Source organism: Halyomorpha halys, unplaced genomic scaffold (assembly GCF_000696795.3).
Source record: "Halyomorpha halys isolate HHAL.00 unplaced genomic scaffold, Hhal_1.1 Scaffold963.1, whole genome shotgun sequence".
Classification (NCBI taxonomy): Eukaryota; Metazoa; Arthropoda; class Insecta; order Hemiptera; family Pentatomidae; genus Halyomorpha; species Halyomorpha halys.
The window spans coordinates 311,669-328,831 of NW_027106713.1; the positions used below are offsets into that span (position 1 = coordinate 311,669).

The 17,163-nt window shown below is 36.3% G+C and overlaps 1 protein-coding gene across 1 annotated transcript in view; it reads right to left on the reverse strand.

The window, feature by feature from the left end:
* Positions 1-3,870: 3,870 nt before the first annotated feature.
* The window catches only part of LOC106687429 (uncharacterized), a gene marked incomplete at its 5' end in the record, with an annotated part of 40,413 nt that continues 27,120 nt past the window's right edge, over positions 3,871-17,163 (reverse strand). Inside the window, 3 exon segments of the mRNA XM_067045046.1 lie at positions 3,871-4,165; positions 6,839-6,994; positions 9,657-9,815. Of these exon segments, the coding sequence (XP_066901147.1) occupies positions 3,971-4,165; positions 6,839-6,994; positions 9,657-9,815 (510 nt within the window).

Sequence of the window (17,163 nt, forward strand, 5' to 3'; positions counted from 1 at the left end):
AGTTTCTGGCGCTCCACTGTCGCTTGAGCCAGCTGGTATTCCATTTTCTTTAACTCTTCAGCCGCTTCCACCATCTTAAACTATGTTCCTTAACTCGGTTAATGCTTCAAGATGGTTCGCTTAATATCGTAATAATACTGATCGTGTGACAAAAATTCGGTATCTAAAGATCCCGGGTTTCGGCACCACTTACGATTATACTGAAATACTACGTAAAAATAAAAAGGGAATTGGGCATAATAACGACACAAGACTACATGAACAACTAACTTTATTATTAGAGTCGTCTGATATATATAGGAGCGGGTTTGTTGTCAAACTTAAAGATAACTAAGCCTAATAGTAAAGGGTTCTTATTATTATTATGAGACTATATGAGACGGCTAACTTATATTTATATATATATATAAACTAAAAGGATCCTCTCTTTAATTAAATAAATGGTAGTAAATAAAGGAAATAGAAAATTATGATTTTTAAATATAAAAAGTCTTAACCTTAGCCTTTATAATAAGCAGAAGAAAAAAAATTATTAACTCTCTGCATATGCAATCGATAGAAAAGAAAACATTATATATTTGATGCAAAGCCAAAGAAAATCACTCATAGAAGAGAAAAGAAAAAAAGCTCGTCGATAAGCGCTTATCGAAAAAAAAAATAGATTATGCTTCGAAGCTCTTCCATGATGGCCTCTGTTGACCAAATAGAACAAGAGCAGGGGGAAAGAAAGGCATTTATTTCATCCCAATTTTTGATTACTTAATGAAAACTATGTATAATTACTAGTCATAATGGATGAGTCTGCCAAGTATAGGTAAAGGGAATAAAACATGGCAGCTGTTTCAAAAAGTTAAATAAATTAATTTTTCATTCGAAGCCTAAGACTAGAAAACCTAAGAGAACATTATTTATAGTAGGGTAAATTTGATGAAATATTAGCCATAATAGAGCTGTTTAAGTCCAATAGTTCTCGAGATAGGGCTTTTTAAAAATCAACCTTTCATTTAGTGAATTTACTTTTAAAAATCTATATTTCAGAAACTATGAGGCATGATGATGTCTATTAGCACTCAAATTAAAGCTAGTTTAATGTACGTATGTATGCATAAAGTAGTTTATTTCCTTTATCTTCGTAGAAATATTAGTTTTCATAATATTTGCTAAAATAAATTGATTTATAGTTGTTCGGACAATAAGTTTGATAAATGAAAAACTTTATTTCAGAAACCATAAGATGTACAGCACTCAAATTAAAGCTAGTTAAATGTACTATAAAGTAGTTTATACCGTTTATCTTCGTATTAGTAGATGTTTTTATGATATTTGACGAAATAAATTCACAAAATGTTAATGTCTAGTGGTCCGGATAAAATGTTCGATATTTTAAAAAATACATCTGTAGAACCATAAGATTTACATATGTCTATCAGCACTTAAAATAAAGAAAATTTAACTTACTATAATGTAGTTTGTAGTACTTTGTAGGAGTAGTAGTTTTTATGATATTTACATATGCATATAAATTTGACAAATAAAAATTTGTCCGAACAACTAGAAATCAATTTATTTTACCAAATATCCTGAAAACAAAAACTTCATAAAGTGTCCTCGAAGCCCAAAGAGGACCTCAAATGGTTAAAACCCCGTAACTGTGTGTACCAAATGGTTATATCCCGCTATCGCCTTAGGCATTGCAATATCCGGTTCCGATCCCTTATCGATCTGGTATAAGCGAAGATGGTCACTGAACGTGCCATGAAACCGCTCTATGCCTCCTCTACTCTTTGGGTGTCCTGGTGTGTTTAGGTTCCATGTCACGTCAAGGTCCTTCATTTCATATCGAATCCTGGTATTGTCGAATTCTCTGTCACCGTCCGATGCAATGCGCTCTGGAACTCCGTAGAATTGGAACTATAACCATAGAGGTGTCAACACAGCTTCCGCCGACTCATTCTGCACCTAATGCGTCATTGCCGCCTACTTGAAGTTATCAATAACAGTATCCATTCATATCCTCTCCAGGTGAAAGTATAAATGCCCCTGGACCTCATCCTCAAGGAGGATGCTACGAAGTATGATGTGAAGAGGCAGGGGCTGGGAGTGCTACCGGTGGGTCTCCAGGAGAGGATCGGCGAGACCCCGATTCTTTGGAAGAAGTTCCTGCGGGAGGAGTCGATTGAGGAGTGGAATGGACGGTGGCGGACAACCGAAAATGGTGAGACGCTGAGGAAATTCTTCCCCACCGTCCACTCAAGATTGAGAGCAGGTTGGGTCATCCCAGACTATTGGGTCTCGCAGATCCTGACAGGATTGCCGTGCCAGGTTGTCGAGAAAAAGCGGGATCATCGCCCTCGCCGAGTCGGACTTCCCTCTGCTGATGGAGGAGGATAACTACCCGTACTTCAGGAAATTCATCTACGGGTGGAAGAGTGGTCGGGCCAACGCACTATAGATTAGGAAGGGCTCGGCCGCCCGGGGTCGGCGAGCCACCAATGGAAGATGAAGATCAAGATGACAGCGAAGAAGCAGTTTGAGACCAGGAGGGCTGGACTAGGCTGCGCACTGGAGGTGACAACCGGACGGATGCGGACCAGACGTGTTGGACTTACCGGACGGATGCTGGTGGATAAGGTGTAGCCCCATCTTAAGGCACTCAACCGAGTGCTGGGCTGCACCACGTTTTTATAATAATTATTGTCCCCAAAAATTAAATGGTTCCACCATTAATTTTTTATACATAAATGAAAATAAAGTATTAAAAAACGCTTCTTCCTAACGCACTACTCCACTGTAGCCGAACCCCGTATGGCAGCAATGCCAGAAAGGGAGAACCAAAAAAAAAAAAATGTGTTTCCTCTTGTCCACCTTTTGGAAGGTTTCTGTCATATTTCGTGCGTAGACAAACTTAGCAATATCCTACAACCTTAGTGATAGTCTTCTTCATCCCCCACAAAAGATACTTTCTCCTTAACGCGGGCAGAGTCTCCTGGATTTCACGGGGATTTGTTATTCCCTGGTGATATGCTATGGTCAGCTCCTTCTAACGCGTTATCCTAGCCGAAGACTCCTTCAACTTTCCCACCCAATGCGGAAGCTTGTAATCAGTGTGTACTCTGAATCTTCTGCAAAACACATAGGGTCTAAAGTGGTCAACATTATTTTTTTTTTATTCCCCTTCCGGGCATTGCTGCCATTCGGGGTTCGGCGACAGTGGGGTAAAATGCGTTAGGATTGCGCATGCCACTGCTACAATTTTTGGCATTTTTTTTTTCAAATTTTATTTTATTAACATATTAACCCATGGGAGGTGGGTTCTGGACTTTGTTTTGATTTAAAGCTTCCAGGTACATGACCGCTTGTCTGACGATACTTTTGGCAGTCATTATTTTTAAAAAAAATTGGAAGCTGAGAATAGAACGATAAAAATTCTTCTTGAAAACAAATATTGCTCCAGTATCTAAAGTTCTTGGGTTTCGGAACCCGTTGGACGTTTGGTAAAACAAAGAAAAGGGAGAGAGAAATCACCAACTCGGTTGCTACTCAAACACTGACTTTTATTGAGACCAACTCGTTTTTATATACATTCGATCAGCTTATATGAGTTGTGCGGCTGATATATATAAATGTACGTCTGATTGGGTCCCATCTCAGCTGACAGCAAGCCATTTCGGAGTCATGTCAGCTGAAGGAGTAGCATCAGTTTCTTTTAATGTTAAATTGATATTCTCTTACATTTTTCACCAAATATTTTCACTGGTTCATGTTCAAAATTTTACAAATTTTTTTTGTTTTTATAAATTGTTAATTTTATTATTTTACAATAAATAATTTCCATAATTTTTAAGTTACGAAATTAGGAAACGAGTTATGGTGAAGGAGTGATATTTGTATTGATAGCTATATTTATTTATTTTTTTATCATAATTATGAAATTGTTTATAACTTAAAAATGATTATGTATACAAAGGAGTTAAGATTTATTTTTCCGATTCTTCTTTTGTGCTTCCTGAGAAGGTACCACGTCGGCGTAGCCTCTGATGCAGCCAACCAAAGTACCGTTGATTGTCATGGACAGATCCGTTCGGAACTTTCCGTAGGGGAACTCCGGTAAAGACTGATTAACATGGATGCGTTCAATGTCTAATTTGCTTACTTCATACACTCCCTGAAAGAACGAAAAATATATTCAACAAATCATTACTCCAGAAGGAACTTGAGGTGTCTCTTAAAGAAACTGAGATATAAACTTACTTTTATTTTAATTTTTCCAGTGAATCTGAAGACTATTACAAACTTCAAATCAACCTTATGATTAGAAAACCTAAATACTAATTCACGTATATTTTTTAAATTCTGAAACGTTTCAAAAAATGAGATACGTAATGTTAATTCTTCAGTGAAAATATGTACAGAATCAATATAAGAACACACTTGTGTGATTAACAACAAATGTCGTGCTATAAATACATGGGCCATTCTACTAAAACATACAAATTTAAGTCCCACTGAGATTATAGTATCTGTGTGAAATCGACAATACTTCAATTGCATCTACTGGCCAAGAGATAACCTCAGCTTGTTTAAGGATTTTTATCTGAGTATAAATTTGTTTAAAGGCCTAAATTTAAACATGAAGTGTCGATATCTATCTTTCGCACCTGTCCCACAACTCAAGTTGTTCACTTTAATGGCAGAAAAAGTCTCTTTATTCTTATATTTATAACCTAATTTTCCCACCGATACTTAATGGAAGTTCTTAATTATCTGTTTTTACGATAGACAGCGCTAGAAGTCATATAGAAAAAAAGGTTGTGATCTATCTGTCCCATTAATGCAACCTTTAGGCAAGAACTCTTTGGAAATCTTTATTTTATTACCATTCATTGATGGCAACCACGGACGAAGGCAGAGGGGAACTGGGGGCTCCTACCTACATATTTGGGACCATATGAAAAAAAATAAAGAAAATAGTGAACTTATTTGATAGATGATTTCATTCTGGAAACATGCTATAATTAGGAAGGTAACATTGTTGAGTTGACATCTTTACGGATCACAAAATCACCACACCTTCGAAGAGACTAGATAGATATATGTCGATTCTTCGGTAAAAAAAAAAAAGTAAGATTCAACGAGCGCAATAATTCGTCATACACTTATCTCTAAATATAATGGGGGGAACGAATAAAAAAGCACCTTTATTGGATTCCATTCTTCCTATTATAAGTTACAATTGGCCTTTTTAATTAGCCCAAAATTTTTGTCGAAAAAAGGCCAACATCATACAAAAGGTGATTAATATTTTTGCAAGTAATATCAGAAGGCTAATTGCTCTCATAGCAAACCTCTTCATCATCTCATATTTTTGTATTTATTGTTTGTATTTTATATATTTATGTACAATAATTTAGTTTATGTTCGATTTTCAATAATTTATTGTGATAATGGCTAGTAAAAATTTAAAAAGTAATGAATGAATTTTATGAAGTAGCAATAAAATGGTGGGGGTATTTCTTTTTCAGAATAGAATATATATATAAAATTTAAGTATTGGCGAAAGCAAAATTTTAAAAAAGAGAAGAAGGAATAAGATCTGACACGCTTGGATTACTGTAAAATACTGGATTTATTGTTTTCAGCAAATCTCTTTATACACATTCGATGAGCTGATCTACTAATTCACCTGGCATCGAAGTAACAGCTGACTGTAACTCTCCCCACCAATTTACAAACAATCCTCGTCAACATACCAAAAACAAATTATAAAAACTATTTACAATATCAACAACTTTCTATACCACCAGCATTAGTTCCCTTGAGAGTGTGTTTATATGAGTGAGTGTCATTTCATCTCCAATCTCCCTTACACGGTGATATTTCCTATAACGTAGGTTTGAATAACGTTGTATTTCAATTAATTTGTGTTTCTATAATCTATAATGTGGGGTTCAATAATCTATAAATACTGGTTCTAAGAGCCTCATATGGAATGGTTCACTTTAATCTCATCCACAAAACTTATCTCCCTTACCACTCAACTGAGAGGAAGATAGAATTTAAGGAACAAAGGGAATTGCTGTGGCCACCATCTAGGGACAAATAGATTAATGTTTACATATATGTGCTTTTTGTAAACACCATTAGCAGCCTACCTTGGAGCAATTCATGAAAACAAAATCATTGGAAAAAGAGAATTCTGAACCTTGAAATTTGTATGAAATGGGAGAATGGCCTATACATAGCCAAGTTATGTTGTGAAGATGAATTCATATTCTCATCACACCTCACACCACTCACTTCCTAAGTGGCATACCGTCAAAGATTCAGTAAAATGATATTCCTATTATTCACAATTTCATGTCAATATTAGTTATGATTATATCAACCGGTTACTCATGTGGTCTCATATATAAAATATATCTTCTCAGTAAATACCCGAAATAAACCTAGTTATTTTGTGCTCTAAAACTTGATTTAATAAACATAACACCCTGCATGCCTCCTTATTACCATAGCTATGTAAATTGGTGAAAACGATGCTTTTGAAAAAGATATACACATTATATCTACCTTACCATGGTGGGATGGGATTATGTGGTATCTTGCACCTAAGTGGTATCTAGTCTAAAATATGTTTGAGAACTGCAGGCTGGTCCACAAGGAACCGATAGAAATATATAATGAATGTGCTTTCTGAATCCCCACTCGCCATTGAACCGTGGGTAGCCAGAAACATAGTACTATACTCACTGGTGGTAAGTTATTCAGTATGAATAAGTTTCAAAACAGCATCATGGAGGTCAGGTATCATACTAGCGAAAATGGAGAGCATACTCACCGGTGGAATGGGGCACTCAGTGTGAATTAGATGAATAATAGCATCGTATAGATCAGGTGCCATTTGCTTCAATGAGGTACAGCCGTTCGGGAAATCAATCTCCATGTAGTGGGGTCTCCATCCTCCGTTACCAAATTTGGCTACTTCCACTTCAGCCTGAAATAAAAGGAATACAAAAATAGTGATTGCATATCCAATTTTTTAAAACAATGATTAATAAATTATTTAATTCATGAAATCTTATCTATTATTTTAAATTTCAAAAAATACCAATGAAATCTGAGAAAACACTTCAAAAATGACTGTATTTATAAAATCGACTGTCAAGTTCAGGAGATTTTGTATTCTGTATTTTCTAATTTCTGCTTTTAGTCTGTTAGTCAATTTATTGTAATGAGTTTTGTCCGTGGATATCTTGTTCTGTGCCACCTCGCTCTTGCCCGGCGTTTTTCTGTTAATAATGCTTGTATGTGACGAGGTAAGTTGTTTTTTCTCTAAAACTTTTTATGTTCATTGGTGAAGTATTGTTAGTGATGGTAGTTCCTATGGATCTAGAAAGTATTTCGATAGCAGAGTCGATCTGTTCTTTTTTTTTTAGTGGAATTTTTAAGTCAAGTACATTTTCAAGATCAGTCCGAAAATTTTTCGAGTTTACCTGTCCTGTAACCATTGAAGGGGGAGAGGGTCTAGGAATAGGATTAAAATGATGAAGTAAAGCAGAACCGGGCTATGATCTGAAGAGAGGTCATCTAAAGATTGAATTGTGGATTGTGATGTGGGTATTTGGGAAGTAACAAATATATCAAGGATATCGGGACGTTTTTTAAGGGATGTAGGCCAATAAGTAGGATTTTTAGAAGAGAAGATGGAGTAACTATTGGATGTTGTGACTCGGGAAAGAGTCCTACCACGAGTATTGGACGTTCTGCATCCCCACTGTTGATCTTTGGCGTTGAAATCTCCTCCAGCAATAAATCGCGGACCAAGGGACTGGAATAAGGAGTCAAGATGGCGATAGGAAAGGGAAATACCTGGAGAATAATATATAGCTGAAAGTGTAATGTTAAACGGGCGAGAGGATAAGCTGACGGATGTTGATTGAACAATATCAGACGGAGTGGAAGGAATAAGGGAGTGAGGTAAAGATTTATGAATAAGGATACAAGAACCTGCGTGGGATGTGTTGTCAGGGTGATCTGTTCTATATGTAATGTAGTCGCATATGTAGAAGTAAGAATGCTTTGTGAAATATGTTTCAGTAAGTAGTGCTATGTCGATAAAATGTTCATGGAGGAATATGTCAAGTTCGTCTCGGTAGTTATGTAGTCCATTTGCATTCCATAAAAGTATATTTAAGGTGTTTTTGTTCATCTAGTTAAATAGAACGGGATTTCATTGAGTCTGGTTAGGAGTGAGATAAGAGGCTTGATTGTGTCTTGAAGATCACGAAGGAAGGAGGAAAGAATAGATGTTATTTCAGGTGGATTTTGGCTGTTTTGGGAATAGAAGGTTTGATCATGGACATGAGTGTAGGTTGGTCTAGGTAGGGATTGAACCCTTCATTGAGATTGTTGAATTGGTTCCTCGATTACTGGAGGTTCGGGGAAAAGATTGACCGAAGAGGAAGTTTGGGATAAGGGAGGGAGTTTAGGATCGACCTGTGTAGGAATTTTCACGTTTTTGGAAAGTCATTTGTAGGTGGTTTAGTCTGTGGATAGGAGCTTACGGACTGATATTGTGAAGTCTGAGGGAGAGAAACAGAGGACTAAGGCTGAGGGTGGGATGTCAGAGGGAGAGGATGGGAAGCTTGAGGCGCCTGAACTCGACGAATTACTTCTGCGTATTTAATAAAAGGCTGTCTTCTGGAGTTGATGGGTTGTTGTAAGCGACTGTTGACCGGGGTTCGATGTTCTACGTCGCTCGTTGATGAGGCAGCAAGTTCTTCTCCTAGAACCACTTTGTTTTGATTGAACTCTTTTTATGCAGAATTTGTGGTTTTTTGGCGTTGCATATTTTTGTATATTTCGCAACCTTTGTTGTTAGCAGAATGGCCTTCTTTCCCACAGAGTACGCATTTAGCTGGAGTCTCTCCAGTCTTCTGACAGGTATCAGATGGATGTGAGCCAGAACATTTAACACATCTGGCTTGATGGTGGCAGTAGGCTTTTGTGTGGCCAAGATTCTGACACTTACTGCACGACCTTCTAATTTAAAATAATGTTTGAAGTACCACCAATGGGTGGTTCCTTCCCATGATATTCAAGTGTATATGAAACATATTACATATTTACCCATTGTATTATTTTGTACAGTTGTAAATTACATTAAATAAATAATTTTAAAAAAATAATAAACAAAAAAAATATAATAAAATAAAAAAAAAGTTTTTTCTTCACGACTTAGAGTTTTTCCGCATAATTTGCAATTGACCATATTGAGATTCAAAAAATTAAGTTAAATATCACAATTACTTTAAAACGACGAGAATAGACGAAAAATAATAACAATAATAAAGGCACACCTATTAGTTTGGGTGGACTGATAGGATTAGGCTGCTATCCCCACTACTCCAACTCAGCTGTCTCATCAGGCACACCGCTTTTCTCTTCTCCTTGTTTTTCCCTATTCACAAAAATATTTGAGCACACCACGTTGGCTTTGTGCTGTCGATATTGTAAGCTTTTAAAAATATGGTGCGGTGAACTCATCAGAAAACTTTTACTTGACACTTTACAATTTTTAGTATGCTACTTTTGTAAGATAAATTTGCGTCCCTAAAAAAAATTTATTATGACTAAAAAACATCTGTTATATTTACCGTAACGTCATCATTGAGTGTAACTTCAGTTGTAAGATTCGTCGAGTAAAGATATTTGGTACGGCTGACTTTACTAATTCTCGTACTGGTGACATAAATTTGACGAGTTCCTGTTTCATCGCATTGTTCAATCTGGTGTAACACGAGTCGGTATGGTCCCTAAAAAAAAAAAAAAAATCTTATAAGGGTACATTTACATTATACACTTAACGTGATCAGAGGTGTATAATGTAATTAACCAGATTTGGATGGGACTATCTCACTTTTAGGCAAGGTGACACAATTCCATGAACATGCAAATGCCTGCTTTAAATGATGCAGTGAAACTTTCCGATCCACTGTGTCCAACTGACCTCAACTCCCGATAAAAGATCAATAAATCGGTTATCAATAGAAAAAACCGCTATTATTTTCTATACACAATCCAAATTAGGTAGATTTTTTCAATCAGTATTCCGGCGTTATTTCTATTGGGATCCGAGAATACCTATTTTTTTTAAGATTAAAATCTTGGGTAGGTAGTATACTCGGTCCCATCTTCAACACAGTCTATACAGCTGACATCACAACCAACTCTAACACTACACTCACTAAGTATGGCGATGACACATTTGTGCTTGCAGTAAATCATAACCCTTCGAATGGTGCCGAAATCGGAGGATAAAAATAAATCCCAGCAAATCCTATTAAATCACCTTTCCTCTTCATCATTAACCTGCCGACTGCGCTACAGTATTCTTAAATAATGTTACTCTTACCCCTGTAAGACAGATCCGCTACCTTGAACTACATCTGAATAAACTCGTAGCTTGAAATCCTCATACAAGTTTGAAGAGACAGGAAGCTGCATGTCGATTCCGACTATTATAACACTTAATAGACAAACGGTCTAAAACTTCCAATCAATTACGACATACCGATCTACTCAACTATAATAAGGCCTTTCTGGACCGCTAGGCTTTGGGGCTCCACTAAAACTTCGGATTTCTCTCGTATCCAATCCTTACAATCCAAAATCCTTCGTAAAATCCTCAATGCTCATACTTTGTCACAATAAAATCATCCATAAAGATCTTAATATTCCATAATCTAGCCCGAACCAGATATCTTTCCATTATAAACTCCCTAACTACTCAAACCCACTAGTTTCCAACCTTGCTTCCTCTTTCATTCCTAACAATCCTCCGAGGCGCCTGAAAAGAAGATTGCCTTGAAACCTTCTAATGTAAAAATATTTTTAGAGTGCTACAAATGGGTAGTTTCTCTACATGCCTGTACTATTATAATCTTCCTTCAAATTTACTCGATTTATCACTATTGATATGTAGTGGGAGGCACCAGCTGGAACTTTTAGCGCTAAGTAATTTCTTTTGTCGACATACCAAAGCAACCGCTGGGACTTGTCAGAGACCCGATCGGCAAAACATTAAAAGTAATGTATAGATATATGTAAGCACTAAGGATCCTCATGCACTCCTGGGAAAGGTTGGCCGCGTAGGCAGAGGTAAAGAAATAAACAGCCCTTATCTCACACGTGGCCACTCTAAAAACGTCGGGGAAAATACAGCGAGCTCGGTCAAAGAAGAAAGCCGCCTTAATTTAAACATGAAAGAGAGGGAAACACCGGCTTTTGCCGAAGGTCATTGGACCTTCTCACCCTCTCTGAACATAGAAAAACGAATCAGAAGAACAAAAATCAAAAGGGGGAGGAGTCAGAAGGTGAGGGGATAAAATAAGCAAAATGGAGCAGAAGGAACGGGGAAGGGATATTTGGAAGTATTTTTTGTTGTTTTGGGAAAACACTGGAAGACCATGGAAGAGAGTCTGGGAAGAGGGCAGCCCTGGAAGGGGAGAGTCTGGAGGAAAAGAGAGCGGCTGACCAGTTGGAGGCCAGAGGAGGAAGTCACACATCGCAGGGGTCGCGAAGCCGCAGCAGCGGCATGACGGGACGGAATGACGCAAGACCGCTCAGCTAGTACAGCCAAGCTTGACCAGCCCATTAAAACAAGTAAGACCTTTTCTGTTGTAATTTGAATGAGAATAATAGAAATAATAACTTAGAGTCAGCATAAATATCAAAGGTCCCAACTGTTACATCTCAATTTATAATATAACAAATAAAGTATAAGGAAACATGTCTACCATGCTCTCTCATAATATTATTCTTGTTAGTGTATATATGATTGTAAATATAAAATATGTAACAAAGACTTTACTTTATAATTAAGAATCCCTACATGCCACCTCATATATAATAGCATAGTAAATTGGTAAACACGATACCGTAGGAAAAGTACTCGAATGATTAATTATAGATATTCATATCTAGCACACCGTGGCGAAGGGGTCTATGGTCTCTAGTGTTTGAATTAAATATAGCGCATACTTTTTCAAACGGTTCCCAACAGGAACCGATAGAGATACATTATACAAATACATAATATAAATACATAGAATATAAACATAAAATATAAATACATAAATATATGAATAAATTTCAATATAATACGAGTACGGGGAACCCCTAGTCGGACTTAGAACCCCGAAAACCCCGTACACGGCACTATGTATAGTTATAAATGCCAATATTATTATTATTATATGGGCGACAGACAATGGAAAAACTCGCGTCCTAATACATCGCTCGTTTCTTGACGTGGCTTTCATATGCTGGGTTCGTCACTCCTACACCTATTTTTGTAAGTAACGTCCATTGTCTAACGGCTGTTGTCTTCACGCCCGGGGGGAGGTTGTGAGTGAACATTGTATAATTATATGCTTGAAAACATCCCGGATAGGACTGGGGACTCGAACTCCCAACCTTTGGGTTGGCATACAGGAGCGTTACCACGCTGCTACCACCACCCACAAACATGCTATATTTTATAATTATTTCCCGTTTGTATCATAAATAAATTTTGTAAGTGTAAACTCCAAAATCCTCTTTCACAAGCATTCCCACGACTATTTTTTATTTTAACAAAAAAATAAATTATTTTCATTTTAGAGATTAAATTTCAAATTTATTATATCATTGCTAAGTTTTATATTTATTAATTATTTTAATTCATATGAAACTAATTCTCCATTTTTATTTTTTCATAATTTTTATATCAGCAATATTATAGTAAAATATAATATAATTCCAAGCAACCCAATTCAAAATTAATTTCCATCATAAGTATTTATTTCTCATGAAGTTTTACATCTCTGTTAATATGACTTTCGAAAAAAATATTCCTAGTGAATAACATAATCTCAGGAATTCAAAAATGCGATATTCACATCATATTTCATTATTATTATTGCTAAATCTCAAAGAGAGATTTGTTTTTAATTTAATTTTTTAATGACCTTTCCAGTTGACAGTTCAATCATATTATCAGTTCAATTCAAAGTATATTAATTAGACTTTAAGGAAACAGTTCTATCATGCCCTCTCATAATATTATCTTAGCTTAATTATGTATGTTTGTAAATATAAATCAATGCAAACAAGAGTTTACTTTATAATTAAGAATCCCTCCATGCTACCTCATAATAATAGCATAGTAAATTAATAAACACGATACCGTTGGAGAAGAACTCCAATGATTAATTACACCTGGCATACCATAGAAAGGGGATCTATGGTATCTAGTCCTTGAATTAAATATATCACATAAATCCCTAGAATTGTAAGTCAATTCCCAACAGGAACCGATAGAGATACATAATAGAAATAGAAATCCGAATGTATATGTAAATAAATAAAATGCTGTCGTTGAACCCTCGTTCAGCCTTAGAACAGCTTGAATAACCTATATATAGCACTATATACTATTTGGGCTAGAAGAACCTCTTAAGAGAGTATAGTAGACCTATTTCCGTAAAGTTTAATTGTTATAATATGAATTGGGAAATACCAATTGGGATCTTTTATGGTCATATTGATTCTAGGTTTATCAATGCTGCAATTATGATTACTATTGCCATTCAAAATACAAACTGAAAGGTCTTACGTATCTTGATGCGTCTGTCAGCTTTGGCGATGGCAGCAATCTTTCTCCGCTGTGCGGTCCCTGTCGGTGGATCTTTGTTCTCTGTCTAGAATGTCCTTCCTTGTTGACCGATATCATTCTTCCGCTCGTCCTGACTGACTGGATGTCCTACCTATCCCTAGGCACTTTCCTCTCAGATGTAGCCCATACAGATATCTAATGGTACCGCCGTTTTACCTGGTCAGTTGTCCTTTCAGAGAACCTCTTTGATACGCCGTTTGAACCAGTCTCCCTCTAGTTGGGTACAAACCTATTATCAGGTGCGAAACGCCGCCAAAGGCTCCTTGGTTTACTTACCTTTAATTCCCATTTCCTTCTTTTTCCAAGCTGATACGTCGATTAAAAGATAATCTAAATAAAAGGATGTTTATGGAAAATAATACATACCATAGTGAAATGGTAGTTAAGTGATAGACACAACAATGAGTGAACTGGATAATGGGCAAAATACCTGAAACCTTATTAAAATTAAGTATTAAAATCCTGAAAAGTTTATTTCTTCCAGAAAAAAATGTAAGTCTCATCAGCACATATTCACATGGTTTTAAAGTTAATATTAACGAAAATTAATTTTGACTTAAATTGCCCGGTATTTTATTCTATTTTTTCAAAATCACCCAAATTGCTAAAACAAATTAACACAATATAATAAATAAATAGATGAATAAAAATAAAAATTTAAAGTTCAATAATTTAGTTTTTAATTTTACAAAACGTGCCAACATAGAAATAAATAAAAAAAAAGGTTACTAACTATATGCGTTTTTCTCCTAAATATTCTCCCAAAAACAGTGTCCCAGTTTGGGCAGAATATACTGCATATACTATTTCATAGGGTCATGTAACATATACTAGTTCATAGGTTTACGTTACACGTAATAATTAATTTCCCAATACTCACCGCGAACAGCTCCTGTGTATGAGTCGGAAGAGGAACGCATATACAAAGGATGATAAACAATACCTTCGAAAATTTCATGGTGACTGAGCATTTCATTGGAAATATAATGTTTTTACTGAATCCGCTCGGTCAATATTGTATTATGATATAAGATCTAATATTGATACGATCTATAAAATACATTGCCTATTGTTTACAACGACCTCCCAGAGACCATTAAGTGTAATTTGGTTATTGAATTATCGCACAATTAATTATTGCCACCATTTGTTGAGATATTTTTTCATCCGAAGATTGCTTCGTCCTTTTGGGAGAGGCTATACTGTGATCCCTTGTCCTTCAAGGGCTAGATTGTTCTTATTGCTGGATTATGTTTATTGTTTGCTTATTATTTGTTTCAGGTACCTTGGACCAAACAGCGCCATGTTTCCTTGCATTGGGTCAGAACCGATTTATTGTAATCATACAGCGCCAAGTTACTATCAGGCACTGGAAATACGGTGCATGCTTCTTTGGCAACTGGTTCCCCGTAATTCCCACAGGAAATTTACTTTTTTATGTGTTTTATTGATTAATGTTATCAATAAATAAATCCAGATCACAATGGAGGACCCATTCACTAAATGAGCTAGCGTTAATGACAAATAGATTGCATATCATTCGGAGGATAACACTGAGAATGGTGGAGGAAGACTGTAGCGGATGGTCTCCGCAGGTAGAACTACTGAACAATTAACATGATTAAAGTATTTTGACCCATTAGTGTAGATACATGTACAGCCCTTGTAGCTAGAGAGAAGACTTAAAAAACATTGCTTTTACTTCAGGAGGGTTAGATGAGTTATCAATAGATTCTAAGGTAAAATAAAAATTGGCTATTTTGTTTACCACGTAGGTAATAGATTGTGGAATGATAAATATAACTGTGTTTGGCAGCGATAGAAATCGGGTAGGGGATAAAAGCTGGAGAGGTGACTAGGCAATCTGTATCGCGAAACAACAAATTCTTGGGCTTCTTTAATATAAAGAAAAGAAAAATTCTTTTCCTCATGAATCATGAAATAAATATAAAGCCAATGAATGAAATCGAAAACCTTGTTCACAAAGAGAACTGTAGGTAGTTGAAAAACTCTTTTCAATATAATGTGAATACAATATAATATAAGGCATTTTTTTAAAATGTTTTTATTTCATTATTTAAGGCATCGACTACGTATAGGTCACCATCGCCTTAATTTCCTAAATAGCAAAGCCTATGCTCGTAGTTTAAAAATATTGGGCTGTACCCTTGTACAGGGACAAGGGTCCGGATTCATGGTTACTATTGTATTGAAGTGTGAAAATATTACAACATGATGACCTGAGGTAAAATTTGATTAAATTTTATGGTAGAGTTCGGAATAATAGAGAAACTCAAACAGTTCATCTATGGTTTGTTTGTTATCCTGCAAGATGGAATGGAGATCCGCTGGAGGTATATCATATAAAGATTTGAGGGAGTTTTATGTTCGGGATATAGTCAAAATGTGTTTAACTGTAAGTTCTGTTACGTAAGGCATACAGATGGAGTATTGCGGGGCATAAGGTAACTGTGGGTCAGGCGCGTATGACCTATTCGAAAGCCCTTCAAAATCACATTTTCTTTGCACTCGTTACTAGTGGATGTTATCCATGTCTCCATTCCAATTTAATCCTCTGCTTAATTAGGGCAATGAAATCATCGACAGCCACTTCGCGATATGGAATTCCTTCAGACATCGCCACTTTTGCTGCACTTCGTTACCCGCTATTCCACAAAGTACAGGGACCCAGGCGAAAAACACTGAAATACCGTTTCTGTTTGCGGACTGTAATGAGTAATATATGTTTTGGTTTAGTGGATTAGACGAATAAATATTTCTTAAGCTAAGTGGCATTGACAAAGAGTCTGTACAGAGGACCAGTTTTTGTTTTGTAGGATGAAAAACATTTAAGCTGTTGTTGATTGCAACCATTTCAGCTGTGTAGCTACAAGATACCTGTGATAAAGAGAATAGGTACTGGTGATCATTGCACACAATCGAGGCCCCAACACCTAAGTAATTATTGGAGTCGTTTGTTGTTAGTTTTGAAAGGGCGTTTAACAGCCTGGTCATCGACGCCCGTCGAACAACAGCCCGGATGAATTTAATGACTTTTTCTATTACAGATTCGTCGTTTCTCAACGCCATTGGAACATTTGTTGGTATCCCTAACTGGTTTAGAGTTAATGTGTAGTGATCACATTCTTCAAAAATGTGTTTGACGTTCAGATTGCTATTACATTTCGAACATTTTGGAGGGGCCTCTCCTGTTATGAGGTGGATGTGTGTCAATCGGGTCTTTGCCAGCTTTTAGGATTGGAACTACTACTGATTGTCGCCAGGCGTTAGGAAATTCACCAGTTTTCCACACATGATTAATGAATTCGAGTTGCCAGTTTAAAGAGTTTTGTGGAAGGTGCTGAATCATTGCGTAATGGATGCGGGTGATGTTCCTTTGAGATTTCGGAGAATCGATTTAAGTTACCACATAGAGAAAGGAGAGT